Here is an 18,329-nt window from a genome sequence, read left to right on the forward strand (position 1 = left end):
AACCTTAGTAAGAGGGATGCCTGGTTGGCTCAGCAGTTGAGCGTCTCCCTTTGGTTCAGGGTATGATCAAGCCCCAGACTGGGCTCCCTATGAGGAGCCTGCCTCTCCCTCTGCCTATGTCTCTGACCCTCTCTGTGTATCTCTCATGAATAAATAAATAAAATCTTTAAACAAAACAAACAAAACCTTAGTAAGATACCACCACTTCACTCCCACGAGGACAGCTAGAACCAAAAGACAGATAATAATAAGCACTGGAGAGGATGTGGAGAAACTTTACATATATTTGCTGGTGGGAATGTAAAATGGTATATCCACTGTGGAAAAAACTGGAAGCTCTCAAAAGGTTAAACAAAGTTAGAAAAAAAAAGTTGGGGTGCTTGGCTGGCTTAGTCAGAAGAACATGTGACTCGATCTCAGGGTTCTAAGTTTGAACCCCATGAATAAATTCATAAATGAATAAGAAACTTTTTAAAAAGGTTAGGGGCAGCCTGGGTGGCTCAGTGGTTTAGCACCACCTTCAGCCCAGGGCGTGATCCTGGAGACCCGGGATTGAGACCCATGTCAGGCTCTTGGCATGGAGCCTGCTTCTCCCTCTGCCTATGTCTCTGCCTCTCTCTCTCTGTGTCACTCATGAATAAATAAATAAAATCTTAAAAAAAAAGAGAGATTAAACAAAGTCATATGATCCATCAGATATTTCAGAGAAATGAAAATATACATCCACAGGAAAATTCCGTACACAAACGTTCACAGTAGTATTATTACTAGTCAAAACACAGTAATAACCCAAATGTCTATCAATTGAGGAAGGGATAAACAGTATTTGGTGAAATATTATTTGGCCACAAAAGGGACAGAAGTAGTACTGATACAAGCAACATGATGGACCTTGAAAACTTTAAGTGAAAGAAGCCATACATAAAAGAGCACATATTGTATGATCTCATTTATGTGAAATGTCCAGGACAGGCAAATCAATAGAGATTTTTAAAAAGTAAATTTCTTGGGAGCTATGCTAGACAGGGTTGGGGGAAAATGCAAAGTGGCTGCTAATAGGTGAGAGGTTTCTTTATGGGGTGAAGAAACAGTGTATATTCAAATCTGAAGATGGCTGCAAAACTCTATGAATATAGGAAAAAAACAAATTGTACACTTTACATGTGAATTTTATCTCTGTAAAGTGATTATTAAAGATACTATAATAAGCACAATGTTTAGGTAAAAACATCAACCTTTACATGTAGGAGACCCTTCAATCTTATAAAGTTTGAAGTAGAAAACACAAAATTTGTAGGCAACCTGAAAATCCAGAACAGGACTGTCGAAAAGAACTTTCTGAGACAGAAATATTCTACGTCTTCTAACACGGCATCATTAGTTAGTGCAATAAAGAAACTTAACTTCTTATTTAATCTAAACAGCCCTACATGACTGTGGCTACCTTATCGGATAGCACAACAGGCCTGGAGTATGCAACAGAGACTACTTATTTTTATCAAGTTATCTCTGACTCTCAAGCTTTCTTTTATAAAGGCAGAAAAGGAAATTTCAGAGTGATGTTGGAAAATTGTACTTACAAAGTCTGTTCTGACTGGTGGTTGTTAGGATTGAACCGATAAGAAGGAAGCTGTTCAATATCTGCTTTAGTCAGTCCTCGGGGTTTAGCCTCTCCCAGTCGCTCTGCCAGGTTTAACAGGGCCTAGAGAAGGAAAAAGGAGACATAACTTTTATCTCTAAGTTTTCTATTTCAAAAATCAAAAAACCCAAGAAACAAACAAAAGAAAAATCAACCCTATCTTTATTATAGAAAATTTTAAATATGTACAATACTAGAAAAAAGTATATGAATTTTCACATGCCTATTACCCAGCCTCAACAATAATTTCATGAAGCACTGTCCACTCTAAACTCCAGATTATTTTGAAACAAAACTAAAACATTTATTTCACTGGTAAAATAGTTCTGTGTATATCTTTAAAACAATCTGCCCACCTCAGCGCTTCTGACATTTTGGGCCAGACAAAATTTTATTGAGGGGAGCCGTCCTTGTACATTGTAGAATGTTTAGCAGCATCACTTGCCTCTAAGCTGCTGGATGCCAATAACGCCATACCCCTAGTTGTAACAACCAACAATGTCTCCAGATGTTGTTAAATACCTACCATTTGGGAAGTAAAACTGTCCCTAAGTTGAGAACCACCCTACTAAAAAATAAAAGATGTTTTAAAAGAACAGAACCACAGTATCATCACACTTAAAAAATTAACAATTCCTTTAAATGCCAATTGCCTGTTTCAATTATTTTCTTTTTTTTTGGGGGGGGTTGTTTCAATTATTTTCAAAAACACTAAATACAGTTTGTTCGAATCAGGATCCAAAAAAATCTATACATTACTGCTGCTTGGTATGTGTCTAATATCTTTTTTATTCTTCTTTTATCTGTTGAACAAACAAGGTCAATGGCTTGTACAAATCCCCACACTCTGAATTTTGCTCACTGAACCTACTTGTATTTTCTTTCCCCTGTACTTGCTATAAATTGGTAGCTTTGACTATTTCCATCATAAGACTCAACATGCCTACCTGCTATGTTAGCAACCACTGATGTAACACTGCCTAGGTCCACAAATCCATTAAAGATGGCAAAATGGTAACATTCTATCACTTTCTTAATTTATTAGGTGTGATATTATTATAATAAGGCACTGTTCTATATCAAACTGTACTCAACATAATTTAAATAGAAAAGGTAAAATAAGGGGCAGCCCAGGTGCCTCAGCGGTTTAACACTGCCTTCAGCCCAGGGTATGATCCTGGAGACCCAGGATCGAGTCCCACATTGGGCTCCCTGCACAGAGCCTGCTTCTCCCTCTACCTGTGTCTCTGCCTCTCTCATGAATGAATAAATAAAAATCGTTAAGATAAAGAAAAGGTAAAAAAAGAGCAGTGAGTTTTTTATTTTTTGAAGTTATCACTAAGAAATCATGATTTTAAGACAGTTATGCTTCAGTACATGGCTGCTGTTATGCTTATTTATTTTACACCAGTGCCTCCTTTCTCCCAGTTTTCAATGTCTCTAATTAATCATTTGCTTTATCCTACAATCTGGCAGCCTTTTGTAGGCTGCTTTCCCCTCTTTTTTAGGCTGCCAAAGGGTTAAAAGAATGGCTAAAAATGAAATGACGATGGACAATGAAAGAAACAGAATTTCCCAAAATCTCAATAATTAATGCTATGATACTTATGCCTTAATATGGGACAGCTTATTTGGAGAATTGGGTCGTCTAAATAAAGTGGTCTCCCTTCACCATGCATGCCCCTAAGTCCTTCTAAAATGCTAGACAGTAAATTTGTAAATTTAATTGATGCCAATTACAATTAGCAGATAAAACTTAGGATACAGCTGATATAAATCTTTTATACCTCTAATGTTTATACTATAGGACACTTAGGTCAATTAAAACAACTTATAACAATTATATTCAATAAAGTGTGTTCATTAAAAACCCTTACTAAATGAGGCTATGATAAGCAAGCCTTCAATGAATTTATATGATCTAGCAAGCAAGAGAACCGAAGCTAAGACATGATTAGTATGGATGTTTTTATAAGAACTTTAAGAACAAAAAGGAGGGAGGGACTCATTTAGATCTGGGAATGTAGGGCAGCCCGGGTGGCTCAGCGTTTAGCGCCACCTTCAGCCCAGGGCCTGATCCTGGAGACCCGGGATCGAGTCCCATGTTGGGCTCCCTGCATGGAGCCTGCTTCTCCCTCTGCCTATGTCTCTGCCTCTCTGTCTCGAACAAATAAATAAAATCTTAAAAAAAAAAAAAAAAAAAAAAAAAAAAAGATCTGGGAATGGACTAGAAATGCCTTTCACAGAGGCAGTACTTTTAGCTAGGTCTTAAAAAAGTTATGTTTCAAAATGTGGAGGAGAGGGAAGTTCTTAGGCAGAAGGATAGGGGAATAAAGGCACTTAGGCAAGAACGTAGCAGGTAGATTCAAAACCAGAAAAGCAAGAGTCTGGACCAAGTATGACTACAGAAGATCAAACATATTTAACCCAAAGTATAGTTTAGAAAGGTACTCCAATGCCAAATAAAAAGTATTTTTCTTATGTTGGGATGGTATCACTGCTTTTTTCCATTGATGGGTACACATGATCTATTTAACAAAGAGCTGTCCTTTTCAGCAGCATGACTTAGGACTTCATTTTAGTACAGAATGCCTAAATGATAACCAACTCCTTTGTACAAAACTAACATCATCAGTGTAGAAATAAACCAGGAAAATTATTACAGCCCCTTTCTCTCTCTAAAAATCTGGAACTGGAATCCAAAGGACAGTGCAGTGTGATTACATATGTAGAAGGAAAATGACACAATACATTTTGAAAACTATAAAGGAGGGGATGCCCGGGTGGCTCAGTGGTTGAGCAACTGCCTTCAGCCCAGGCCATGATCCCAGAGTCTTGGGATCGAGTCCCACGTCGGGCTCCCTGCATGGAGCTTGCTTCTCCCTCTGCCTGTGTCTCTGCCTCTCTGTGTGTGTGTGTCTCTCATGAATAAATAAAATCTTAAAAAAAAACAAAAACACTAGTTTTTTGGTAGAAGAATATATAGTATTTGGCCTGATCTCTTCCACATGTTAAAAAAATAAACAAAAACAAAGGTGCTTTAAGATTATGTGTGTATGGTTTTGTCCCTTCTCCATCCCTAGGTTCTAGTCACATTGTATAAATAGAGACTGAGTGAGGCTGGGGTGAGAAAGAGAAGTACCAGTATAAAAAAGTCACATTGTCACATTCAACAATACAAAGTTCCCTTCCAACCCCTAAACTGCATGCCTATTCCTAATCTCAAATAATATAATAACGTCCACATCATCTACTTGACCTGTCATCTTTCATTCTGCATTCTTCAACTACTGCAATCCTTTTTGCAGAGCATCTTCTTTTGCAAGCCCCCTACACACACCCGACACTACCACAAATCATTCAGTGATCAATTCCTGTTGAGTCTCTCAAATTAAATTATATTTAAGAATTTTAAGAATAAAAAAGAAAAAAGTCTTTTAAGATAAGACTCTTATACATTTGGAGTTCCCATGGTTAATTGCATAGTTTTATAATTTGCCCAATCTATTAGGTTACTCTTCCTTCCACTGATGTCTGACCATTCCCATCTATTCCTTCATGCTACCAGCAGAGTTTGGACTCATAAAGGTAGACGTTTGATGCCATAAGCACCAAAGATACTTAGCAGCTCCTTCCTCTCACAACAGTCAAAATTTTGTCTCTAAGCAGGGCATACATATATTCAAGAACAGCCAGTTGAACTTTTCAAACAAATCTCCATTTTCTCCCTTTCATTTTAGCCACCAATCATATGCCGTGCCATAAGAATATCCAGCACTTCTCTACCTCAATCTCATGCATGAAGCAGCCTTTCCATCCTTTAGGAACCAGCTCCAACACCTGTCCTTCCACAAAATCTTTTCAGAACATTCAATCATAATTCACTGTTTCCTCATTTACAGTCTCTTAAAGGAATTTTATGTAATTCTAATGCATCACCAAAGCCTATTTCATTATCATAGCTGTGTGGTACATGTAGAAATATCCTAAGGATGCTGACCACTTTTTTTTTTTATACATTCGCATTGTGAAATGTATAGGGGAATTATCAAATGCGTGTTTAATTACATGAATGAGTGAATGAGTAGAACAATACTTCTTATGCATACAACACTCCCCAAATAAATTTACCGACTAACCTCATAATTTTCTACTTCTCCATCTTCCACATCCAATTCAAAGCTGAAAGTCGGGCCCACTGCAGGTGGCACTGGAAGCATTGATCTGCAGTGAAAACATTAGCATTCATACATTGGTACATTACATAAATGAACAGGATAGGAAGAACAAGGTTAATGCTACAGGGAAAAAGAATGGTCAGTGTTAATCAGTGGCAACCCTTTTAAAGAAAGGGACTTGACTGGCAATATATAAAAACTGACATTAATGGGCAGCCTGGGTGGCTCAGTGGTTTAACGCCGCCTTCAGCCCAGGGCCTGATCCTGGGGTCCTGGGATTGGGTCCCGCATCCGGCTCCCTGCTTGGAGCCTGCTTCTCTCCCTCTGCCTGTATCTCTGCCTCTCTCTGTGTTTGTGTCTCTCATCAATAAATAAAATATTTTTTAAATGAAATATTAGGGATTAATTTAACCAAACATGTACAAGACCTACATAATTAAAAACTAAAAATACTGCAGGAAATTTTGTTTAAATTAACAAATAGAGAAATATACTGTTAAGCAGACAAGAAGATATCAATTCTCCTCCAAAACTGATCTATAAATTTCATGCAGCCCCTACAAAAAACCCAGCAAGCTGTATTTTGGTAGAAACTGATTTGATTTTAAACTTTATATGGATCATGTAAGACTTTAAAATAATTTTAAGAACCAAGTTGTGACACTATCTGATTTTAAGACTTATAATAAAGCTACAATTATCAAACTAGTGTAGTATAAGCACATGGCTCTCTGTATAAAAAATTTCCTAGTCTTCTTAGAAGGTAATTATAGACATCAGACTGAATTCTAGCCAGCCGGATGTAGGTAGAAGTAACACATGCAACTAAGTATCCTTGAGAGGAGGCAAGTAAGCAGAGAGATCCGTTTTCATTTTTGATAGCTGGAATGTGGATAAAATGGCTAGAACTTGGGAGCCATCTTCAATCATGTAGAGGAAGTCATAAAATTTTAAGTTTGGTAGAACCATTTCTTATTTATGAGGCTAACAAGTGGTCCCTGAATTGACTACTTCTGAACTTCATTACAAGAGAGAAATATGGGACGCCTGGGTGTCTCAGTGGTTGAGCGTCTGCCTTCGGCTCAGGGCGTAATCCTGGAGACCCGGGACTGAGTCCCACGTTGGGCTCCCTGTATGGAGCCTGCTTCTCCCTCTGCCTGTATCTATCTCGCAATCTGTGTCTCTCATGAGTAAATAAATAAATAAATAATCTTAAAACAAAAAAAAAGGGGGGGGAGAAACAAAGAAATATGACCCATAACCCTTGGGCGCTTGTTACAAACTTAATTCTAACAGTATTTCTAAGGCATTGACATAACTTCTCTGTTCCCTCTTTCCTTGAGAAAAGCAGCAATATCAAAAGCTGTATATTCAGGGTACCTGGGTGACTCAGCAGGCTAAGTGTCTGCCTTCAGCTCAGATCATGATCGGGGGCGGGGGTCCCTTGCTCAGCAGAAAGTCTGCTTGTCTCTTTCCCTCTGTCCCTTTCCCCTAACTCATGCTCTCTCTCTCTCTCTCTCTCAAATAAATAAAAATCTTAAAAAAAACCTACTTTCTGGCTCACAAATTCCTTCCTCTCCCACTTCTCTCTTGTTCTTGGCTCTTCTCTTTATTTCACCCTTACATTTGTTCCCCACCCCAAACCCCTTAATTTCTAAACAAATCTCTCATACACCCTAAATCATGTATCAGAGAAGGTATTCATAAAAGAGAGAGTTGTCAAGGGTATAAAAATTCAGAATTCACTAAAATGAGAAAAACAGAACTTACAACACATATGGTAGTAAGCTGGGATGATAAGGGGGAGGTGGTATTGGCTGCTGGGATCGATATCTACTACGTCCTGTGAGCCTCCGAGGCATAAATGGAGGATAAGGCTGTAGGGGAAAATGTTAAAAACAATTTAAGATCATTCTACCACCTTTATTCTGTCGAATAGTCTTTCTTCTTAAAAAAAAAAACAAAAAACAAAAAACAAAAAACCTTACAAAATTCCTTACTATTTAAATAACATTTGGTATTTATTAAAGTGTTAACATAGATACAACTAGTTTAAAACATACACTTAAGGCGTTTTTTTAATGGTTGGGGTGCCTAGGTGGCTCATTCGGTTGAGAGTCTGACTCTTCATCTTAGCTCAGGTCATGATTTCAGGTATTGGGATCGTGTCCCGCCTTGGGCTTCGTACTTAGCATGGAGTCTGCTTGTCCCTCTCCCTCTGCACCTCCCCCCTGCTTTCTTTTTCTCTTTAAAAATAAGTATTTTTAAAAAGAAAATACAGAGTGCTTGGATGGTAAGCCAGTGTCTGCCTTCAGCTCAGGTCATGATCCCAGGGTCCTGGGATTGAGTCCCACATCGGGCTACCTGCTCAGCAGAGAGTATGCTTCTTCCTTTGATCCTCCCCCCCCTGCTTGTCCTCGCAGCTATCTCTCAAATAAATATTTTTCTTAAAAAAATAAATAAAAAGAAAAAAAGAAAAAAAACTTAGGTATATATTTAAATACAATTTTCCAACCAAACCCTTTCAAGAATACATTTAAAATTCTAAACATGTAGAGTTGTATACAAACAGAACTCAAAACAAATAAGTTATCAGAGCAAGTAATAGATTAAAAAAACAATGAATGAAAACTTACTACTCCAAAGGACACCTCCTGATGCAAAGGATCATGGGTTAGGAACTGCAAAGGAGCTGACGGAGGTAATGTTGGGGGATGAGCCGACGGAGGGTACGTAAAACCTCCTACTGGAAGATGTTCTCCTAAGAGTTCTACTTCATTTTCTATCCTTTGCAGAGGCTGAAGGAGGAAAAATGCAAACTAATATATTAATATACTTCCAGTGTTTAGACAGATGTTTTATAATAATAAAAATTAACTCTCCCCAAAACACCTTTAAGGTCATGTATTTCTTGCTGTTTGGACCAATCAAGTTTATACACGTGGACATAGAGATTACAGTAAAATCTTCCTATCTTTAATTGGATTTCAATAAGAAAATCTCTGAAACATGTCATTTAAACATTTCTACTATCCATTCAAAGATACATTTCTTTTTACTATTTGAAACTTCTCTTAAAAAAGGAGAAAGTGGTAAGTCAATTATGTGAAAGTTAAAATTCTTTTTTAGTCATGATACACTGACCTAATCACAAAATTGTCAGACACTTAATCTCCAACATGAAACTGAGCATGAACCAGGGCTAAACGGGCTAACTTCAATATTATCTATAGAACTGACAGATTCATAGCCTACTTCAAAAGCATGCTAAGAACACTGAAACAACGTACAAAAGCAAAGCACACAGCATGTGTTGTCTTCACAACAGCTTTACTGAAATAATTCACATACTATAAAAATCACCTTGCTAAGGGGTACAATTCAATAGATTTTAGTAGATTCACAGGAGTTGTGCAACCATCACCCCTGTCTAATTCCAGAGCATGTTCAACCCTTCACCCCACAAACCTGCCATTAGCAGTTCACTACCTACTTTTTCCAGTCCCTCCCAAATCCTGCACAATTGTCAATCTACCTTCCGTTTCTACAAATTTGCCTATTCTGGACATTTCATATATATGTGTCATTTGCATCTGACTTCTGTCACTATTATTTTCAAGGCTCATCCATCTTGTACTTTGTGTTATCAGTACTTCATTCCTTTTTATAATTGAAAAAATAATTCACTGCATCATTTGAACTCTTTCCATTTTTTGGCTCTTAGGAATAACGCTGCCATGAACATTTATATACGTATTTTTGTGTATCTGATTCTCTTAGGAACATGTATTCTTAAAGATTAGTCTGACTTCCTTCTGCAGTTAGACAACACATTATTCACTATTCAAACACAGTTTGGGAGCTATATATGCTTGAAAGAAATCCCAACTGCTGACACTATGACAACATAAGTGAACCTAAGTTCTGATTTGGCTATGTGACTAGATCTTTTAAAGGATTCCAAACTCAAATATAAGTAATGGCTAAATTTTGTTTTAACCTTGAATTCTCAGTATTGGAAGCTAAGGAAAATCCTGGCATCAATCTTGCCCTGATTCTAATAAAGGATTTTCTTATAGGAGTAGTTGTAACTTTTTGGATTAGCTGAACTTCTGTCCCAATTGGCTTCTATAGTTTTCAGGAGAGCAGCCAGGTTAAGTTCACCTCTACCTGAGACCCAGTATGGTACATAAATCCTTGGTAAAGGATGGTTAGATTCTGCTAGAATACATGGTCAGGTTCCTTTCACAGGACTGAAATCTTCTCCCCTAACCATTTCATATGGTTCATAACCAGTTCTCTTTCCTATTCTCCCTCAATACCTGGTGGTTCAGATGTTTAAATTGGCCTGTCCAAAAAACATCTGGGCCTCCTTCCTGTGCTCCCTTTTCTACTTCTACAGTGCTTATATCTCTTCCAACAACTCCACCCCCCAAATAATATATCTCAGTTATATTCCGGTCCCAAGAGAGAATCAATTATGTTAATAGATGTCTCATTTTTTTCATCAGAATATAGTAGAAAAACAGGACTTTAAAAAAAACAACAAAAAAACATTTGAGGCTTAGAAATTTACTTGACTAAACAAATGTGATTATTGTAGCAATTATAAACAATTTTATAATACTTTCATTTTCCATTTCAGAAATACATAAAAGGATAAAACAGAACTGAATTTTCCTTCAGATTTACCTTCCTGGATTGCAGATATGAGGGAACAAATTTAAATTATATATGAGACATATAAAATAACTAGAAAAATTTAAGAAAAATAAAGAAAAAAGAAAGAAAGAAAGAAAGAAAGAAAGAAAGAAGAAAGAAAGAAAGAAAGAAAGAAAGAAAGAAAGAAAGAAAGAAAGAAAGAAAAAGAAAGAAAGATAGATTTAAGAAACCAAGATAATTTTAGGTAAAGATGTCTATATTAATTTGTATGTCTGTGAATTCCCTAATTCTTTTAAGAACGAGAAGAATGGCTAAATTATAGTTTTTAAATGGTAACAAATTATATCTATTAATCTGCCTCTTAGGTCTACACATTCTCTGAAAATTAAAGACATAAGAGTAGATACCTACCGATCGTGATTGCTGTGTTTGGAAAGGGACAAACTGGCCTGGTGGTGGCAAATGAGGAGGATGATGGGGAGAAAGGTGAGGAGGATGTAAAAGAAATGGGTCACTAGAAATAAGGGGTGGGAACGCAGCATATGGTACTGGTAAGTGCTGAACTGAACATGCTTGAAGCATCTGTAAAAGAAATTGTTATTTGTTGTTTAATGTATCAGAATATATAACTAGTAATAATAATTTTTTAAAATCTATACACTGAGATGGAAATGTCATTGCCATATCCCTCAATCATACCAAAATGTTTTAATAACCTCTATTAACAATTAAATAGAAGTATATTTTTGCAGCTATCAGTAAAATATTGGTAACTAGTAATTGTTCTGTATTTTATACAGTTCTGACACATCAGTCAAAAGCATCTAACTTCCTCAGTTTTTTGACACCTATGAAATGGGGTGAAAAGTGTTGCAGAGAAGAGGAAGGTTGTTCTACTTAACTCAAGACGTAGTGGATATTATTGCTTTCCTTTCTAAGAAACTCCCTTTTCAATATTATAAAAAATAATTAATTTCTAAAATTTATTAAGAGCCCAACTCACAGCTAAATATCTTTGTTCCTCAATATTTTAGTCTGCTAATTTAGCACACTGATTCCATAATCCATCACTGAGAAACCAAGCTTGGGATAAATTAACCAATTAAACTAGTGTTGCTATTTGTGTGTTCCTTTTAATCTCAAATTTAAATGAGGATATTAGGATTATATTTAGTTTTAGCAAAGTAGATTACTTTGAAGACCTTAGACAAGTCATTTAAGTTCTCTGGATTTCAGCAACCTCATTTGTGAAATTCACAGAGGTGTGAATCTCTGCTCTTTCATACTGTCTTTATGACATTAAGCAAGTTATTTTCAATTTCATCATCTAGGAAATGAGGATATCACTTTCACCATGGGCTTCCTATAGTGAGACAGAAGACCAAGCACTCAAAGTGCCTGTTAAAATCCAGTAGGTGCTGAGACTATTACTGTTGGTCACTAAAGCCTCTGAAGCTAACTTATTAACTAGTTCAATGTCCTATGTTAGTACTCTAAAACCAACCTTTATCAAGGTTGAATTATAAAGTGTTGATACATAAGCTTTGTCTTCAGGATATTCAAATATGTGTAATGTCATTTGAAAATATACCAAATTTTAAGCTAATTTTATTAAACTGTTATTATAATTATGCTTTGAGATTTCTGTTGTAATACAATTGCCTATTTTACTTGAGAGATAAAAGCTTTTCACAAAGGGCAGTCTCTTCAATTGTTTGCTTATGTGACCCACTCACAGCTGTTGTAGAGAGAGGGGCTGCGGACTTACTGGAGGAGGCACACTGCAGACGGGGAGGTGCTGCCCACTGAAAACCACAGAGCATCCTGGGACCTGCTGTGTACTGCAAGCAGGGATGTGCTGGCCTGTGCAGAGTGGGATCCCATGTGGTGCCACTGTTGTTACCGTGTAAGAAACAGGGACAGTGCCCTGATGCAGCTATTAGGAAAGAAAAACAGAACCTTAGAGCTTTGGCTGTTTGGATAAAAAAAAAAAATCAACTATTAAAATTTGAAAACTGGGTCTTTACTGATTCCTCCCTCAGATGCAAAGATTTTCACAATGTACTTCTCTAATAGTTTCAACCAGAATATTCTTGGTCATTGTACAGGACAGCTGACTGATTCAAGAATAGTATATGAGACCCACAGACCTGAGATGCAACATGACCCTCAAAAAGACTTGAAAAGTCCAGGACAATAATGAACTGCTGTTATAAATTCTTCTAGTCTCCTTTATAGAGAAAACTTTTCTCAAGAGGAAACTTACAAACATGAAAGCTGTATCTTGTTAATACCTAGCCACATCCAAAAGGAAAAACTTTTAAAATTAAATCCAACTAGTAAAAACAATGTAAAGTAGAATAAAAAAGTTAAATAATTTCCTTTTCTAGCAACCCTGTCGGGACCCCTCTCACTTCTTTTTTTTTTTTTTTTTAAAGATTTTATTTATTTATTCATGAAAAACAAAGAGAGAGAGGCAGAGACACAGGCAGAGGGAGAAGCAGGCTCCATGAAGGGAGCCCGATGTGGGACTTGATCCCGGGACTCCAGGATCACAACCTGGGCTGAAGGCAGGCGCTCAACCTCTGAGCCACCTAGGTGTCCCAAGGGACGGGATCCTCTTACTTCTGAGAGCTTTCTCTGTATCCTCACTTCTATCCCTTTACTCACTCCCCCTTCAAATTCTTTTTCTCTTGGCCAGTCTTACCACTATCCTACCTGAGGCAAACAGTGTTAGTAACATATAATCTTTCAACATCTTTCTCCATAAGCATATATATATGTATAGATGATTACTCACAAACTGTTGTCATATTTTTGGCTTTTTTTTCTTTTTTTTCTTTTTTTTCTTTTTTTTAAATTTTTTTTTTTTTTAAATTTATTTATGATAGGCACACAGTGAGAGAGAGAGAGGCAGAGACACAGGCAGAGGGAGAAGCAGGCTCCATGCACCGGGAGCCCGACGTGGGATTCGATCCCGGGTCTCCAGGATCGCGCCCTGGGCCAAAGGCAGGCGCCAAACCGCTGCGCCACCCAGGGATCCCTTGGCTTTTTTTTCCTTAACAAAAAATGAGCTATTACCCTGCAACTTGCTTTTTTTCAATTAGTATTGTAGACCTCTCTTCAAGAGTTAAAGTCAATTCATTCTTTGTAGAGTATATCAGCTCTCAAAATTTCAGGTATCTGAAATATCAGCCAGATATTTCAGGTACACTCCAATTAACACAGTTCTATCACTAATACACTAATGGGATATGCAAGTTGCTTTCACTCTTTTGCCAATGCAAATAGAACTGTAAAAAAACAAGTCATCACTGAACATATCCTCACATATGAGTAGTTTCATTTATTTCAGAGGGATTTCTGGAATATAGGGTGAATTTTATATTTTCCCAAAAGGCTGAGTAAGCCACAATCCTAAGAGTAAGAGGGCCTGTTTCCTAGCACCTCCACTCAAAGTAGATGTACCTGTATCACAGAGGTGTGCTTACCTACCTGAAGACTGGGGGTGGGGGACTGGGGGTGGTGTTAACAAGCTTGCTTTAAATTTGCATTTCTCTAATTAGAGCAACTATCTTGTAATAGGTTTATTAATCACTTAGATTTAGGGTTTCTAAAAAAAAAAAAAAAAAAAAAAGATTTAGGGTTTCTTTTCTGTAAACTATCCTTTGCTCGCTGCTCATTTTTATCAGGTTTTCTGTCATAGTCATTTATAGCTTATTTTTAATTAAGGATACAAATCTATTGCTTGTCATGTCTAACAAAACTATTTTTCCAGTCTATGTTTTATCTTTTGATTAATCATTTAATGGTAAATTTCATCTTTCATGAATTTCTATTTCTCGAATATAAATTTGTAACTCCCTTTATTGATGAGGTTATACATGTATGTTCCTAAACTTTCTAATACTTTTTGTGTCAAATTCATGCTGCTTTAGCTATAGTATCTTACTAGAAATTAGTATCTAGGAAGACATATTCTTCTAATTGCTATACTTTAATTTTATTTCTTGGCCATTTTCACGTATTTATTCTTCTGTAATTATTTTTTAAAGATTTTTTTCCTTAAAATTCATGAGAGACGGGGGGGGGGGGGGGGGGGGGCAGTGATGTAGGCAGAGGGGGAAGCAGGCTCCTTGTGGAGAGCCTGTTGTGGAACTCGATCCCAGGACCCCAGGATCACGACCTGAGCCAAAGGCAGATGCTCAAACACTGAGCCACCGAGGTGGCCCAATAAACTCAAATTTTATCCACTTTCAAAATCCATTGGTGTTTTGATTTTTATTAATCTAACTGTAGGTGTGCCTGAGTAGCTCAGTTGGTTGAGCGTCTGCCTTTGGCTCAGGTAGTGATCCTGGGGTCCTGGGATTGAGCTCCAAGTCTGGCTCCCTGCTCAGCGGAGAGTCTGCTTCTCCCTCTCCGCCTCTCCCCATGCTTGTGCTCTCTCTCAATAAATAAATAAAATCTTTAATAAAAAAAAATCTAATTGTATTAAAGGTTGTTATTTTTACAAAGGACACATAATTTTATATTAAGGCTTTTCATTAAATTATGCCACATGTTCCATTATTATAGTACTGTTTTTCTAGAAATGACTTTCTTTCATAAAGATATATTCTTCTTTTTTTTAACTTTTAATTTTAATTACAGTACAGTTAACATACAGTGTTATAGTAGTTTCTGGTTTACAATATAGTGGATCAACAGTTCTATACATTACTCTGTGCTCATCATGATAAGTACTCTTTTATTTACCCTCAATTCAGTACAGTTTTTTTCCAATAAAGATATATTCTTTATAAAACATATATTATAAAATTTATTTCTTGAAGTTCTTTCGTTAGTTTCTAGATTTTGCTATCAATAGGTTATTTTTCTCTATTTCCATTATCAAACTGGTTAGCACTAGGAGGAAAGTTAGATTTTTATCTGTCTTAAATCTAACAATCTTATCCAACTTAATTCTAGATTTTTAAAAACTCTTTTCTTATGTGCATATACAACTCTAAGATATAACACAATTATTTACTTTTCTTATCTTCTTGCTTTAGTGATAAAGAACCTTCGAAACTGATGTGCACAGGCACTTATATCTGATTTTGATGGAAATGTTTACTGAATTTCTTTTTATGTTCCCAGTCTTTACCCTGAAAGAATACTGCTAATATTTTCTTGCAGACAGTGGCTTGCTTTTTCGCTTTTAAAACACTGTCTCTGAATGAGCGGAAATTTTTTATCTTAATGAAATTTACTATATGCTGGTGTTTTATTAAATGGTTAAGAAATCTTTGCCAACCTTATGAAGACAATCTCTTTTACCTATTTACTTTTTACATTTAGATCTAGAACCCAACTTTATTTTGTGTATGATATCAAATAGGAGCCAAGGTTCCAGTTTATCTGCATGGATATCCAGTTGTCATCGTACTATTACTTAAAAGACCGTCGTTTCCCTCCTTGAATTCCTTTAAGCACCTCTGCCAAAAATTAAGTGACAATTATATATTTACATCTATTTCTGACAATGAACACAAGTTTAATTTATCGGCAATTCTATGTGTAGGTATAGTTAGTGCTCTTCCAATGTTTTACTTAAGAAAGCCTTCCCTACTTTAAAGTCATGAAGAGGAACACCTGGGTGGCTCAGCAGTTGAGTATCTGCCTTTGGCTCAGGGTGTGATCCCGGAGTCCCGGGATTGAGTCCCACATCGGGCTCCCTGTAAGGAGCTTGCTTCTCCCTCTGCCTATGTCTCTGCCTCTTTCTTTCTGTGGCTTTTGTGAATAAATAAATAAAATCTTTAAAAATAAATAAAGTCATGAAGCTATTGCTACTTACTTTCTTTAAAGCTTGTAATTTTGCCATTAACATACCTGGAACAGATTTTTGTGAATGGTATGAGATAAAGGATCCAGTTTCATGTTTTCATTTGGATATCCAACTGGCCCAGAATCATTAATTAAAAATTCTGTCTTGGGATCCCTGGGTGGCGCAGTGGTTTGGCGCCTGCCTTTGGCCCAGGGCGCGATCCTGGAGACCCGGGATCGAATCCCACGTCAGGCTCCCGGTGCATGGAGCCTGCTTCTCCCTCTGCCTGTGTCTCTGCCTCATTCTCTCTCTCTCTCTCTCTCTGTGACTATCACAAATAAATAAAAAAAAAAAATTCTGTCTTCTTTCAACTCCTCTGAAGCCATATATTATTAAAGTATTCATAAGTGTATGGGTTTATTTCTGGGCTGTATAATTCTATTTCATTAGCCTATTTAATTATTCTAGCATTAGAATCACCAGCATTATAACAGGTTGCTGGGTCTCACACCCAGAGTTTCTGATTCAGTAAGTCTAGTATATAGTCGGAGAATCTGCATTTCTAACAACTACGTAGGTGATGCTACTGCTGCTGGCCAGGTGATCGAGGATATACTTTGAGAACCACTTGGTCTCAATGACTAGACCAGAGCACCAGTTAGCCAACTATTTCTTTTTCTAAAAATTTTATTTATTTATGAAAGACGGAGAGAGGCAGAGACACAGGCAGAGGGAGAAGCAGGCTCCATGCAGGGAGCCTGACATGGGACTCCATCCTGGGTCTCCAGGATCAGGCCCTGGGCTGAAGGTGGTGCTAAACCGCTGAGCTACCCTGGTTGCCCCAGCCAACTATTTCTTAAAGAGCCAGAAAGTATTTTAGGCTTTGGGTACTTTTTTTTTTTTTTTTTTTTTTTTTTAAATGAATTCTTCAGAATTCTTTTTTTTTTTTTTTTTTGTTTTTTGTTTTTTGTTTTTTTTTTTATGATAGTCACAGAGAGAGAGAGAGGCAGAGACACAGGCAGAGGGAGAAGCAGGCTCCATGCACCGGGAGCCTGATGTGGGATTCGATCCTGGGTCTCCAGGATCGCGCCCTGGGCCAAAGGCAGGCGCTAAACCGCTGTGCCACCCAGGGATCCCGCTTTGGGTACTTTGATCTCTGTACAAAGCATCCATAGGTGATAAACAAGCATAGCTGTATTCCAATAAAACTCTATAGAAAGAGCCAGCAGCAGCCTGCTTTCCCTCACTCTTAAGATAATTCTAAGTCCTTTAAAAAAAATGCCATAGAAATTATAGAATCAGCTTTTCAAGTTACACCAAAAACTTACTGGAAATCTACTTGAGTTAATGTTATTTCTATATATTCCATAGGTCAGTTTTGACAACGGGCAGTTTAAACAAAAAGGTTTATAAGCCAAACCTTCAGTATTTATATAGGTTTCCTTTAAACTGCCTCAACAAAGTCTTATAATCTACATAGAAGAAATCTTGACCATCATCTTAAAAGATTGCTTCATAACTTATTATTTTGATTTTTCAATGATACTTTATTTGAATATAGTATCAAACACAAATAGTAGTATAATGACCCCCCATATGTATCACTTAGCCTCCGAAACCATTAAAACCATAGCCAATCCATTTCCATCAACTTCTCCCTTTCCTGTATTTTATTGAAGCAAATCCCAGGAACCCATCCTTTAATAAATATTTTAATATGTATTTCTTATAGACACACTTAACCACAATAGCATTATCAACCTCCCTTAAGAAAAAGATCCTTAAAAATATTCTGTTCAAAATTCCAATTGCATTATCAAATTTTCAATCAGAATCTAAAAATGCTTTACGTATTGCGATTAATTAGAAGCTCTCTAAGTTTATAACTGCCACTTGCATCTCTCCTCCTCCCCTTTATCACCACCACAGCTCATACACTGAAAAACTCTCGGTTGTTTAGTGGTAATCTATCTTTTAAAAAAGAAATTTATTATCTTTGATTCTGGCATAGAAAAATACAACTGATTGTTGATAGGTGTTTTTG

The 18,329-nt window shown here is 36.8% G+C and overlaps 1 protein-coding gene across 9 annotated transcripts in view; it reads right to left on the reverse strand.

Moving 5' to 3' along the window:
- The window catches only part of RNF38 (ring finger protein 38), a 64,708-nt gene that overhangs the window by 4,523 nt on the left and 41,856 nt on the right, over window positions 1-18,329 (reverse strand). For all 9 annotated transcript variants that reach the window (XM_038552824.1, XM_038552821.1, XM_038552819.1 and 6 more), the window contains 6 exons: window positions 12,248-12,415; window positions 10,891-11,061; window positions 8,454-8,615; window positions 7,588-7,694; window positions 5,779-5,863; window positions 1,581-1,702 (listed from right to left, as the gene is read on the reverse strand). In XM_038552824.1, coding sequence (XP_038408752.1) covers window positions 1,581-1,702; window positions 5,779-5,863; window positions 7,588-7,694; window positions 8,454-8,615; window positions 10,891-11,061; window positions 12,248-12,415 — 815 coding nt within the window. The remainder of the gene's footprint in view (window positions 1-1,580; window positions 1,703-5,778; window positions 5,864-7,587; window positions 7,695-8,453; window positions 8,616-10,890; window positions 11,062-12,247; window positions 12,416-18,329) is intronic.

This window comes from Canis lupus, chromosome 11 (assembly GCF_011100685.1).
Source record: "Canis lupus familiaris isolate Mischka breed German Shepherd chromosome 11, alternate assembly UU_Cfam_GSD_1.0, whole genome shotgun sequence".
Lineage (NCBI taxonomy): Eukaryota > Metazoa > Chordata > Mammalia > Carnivora > Canidae > Canis > Canis lupus.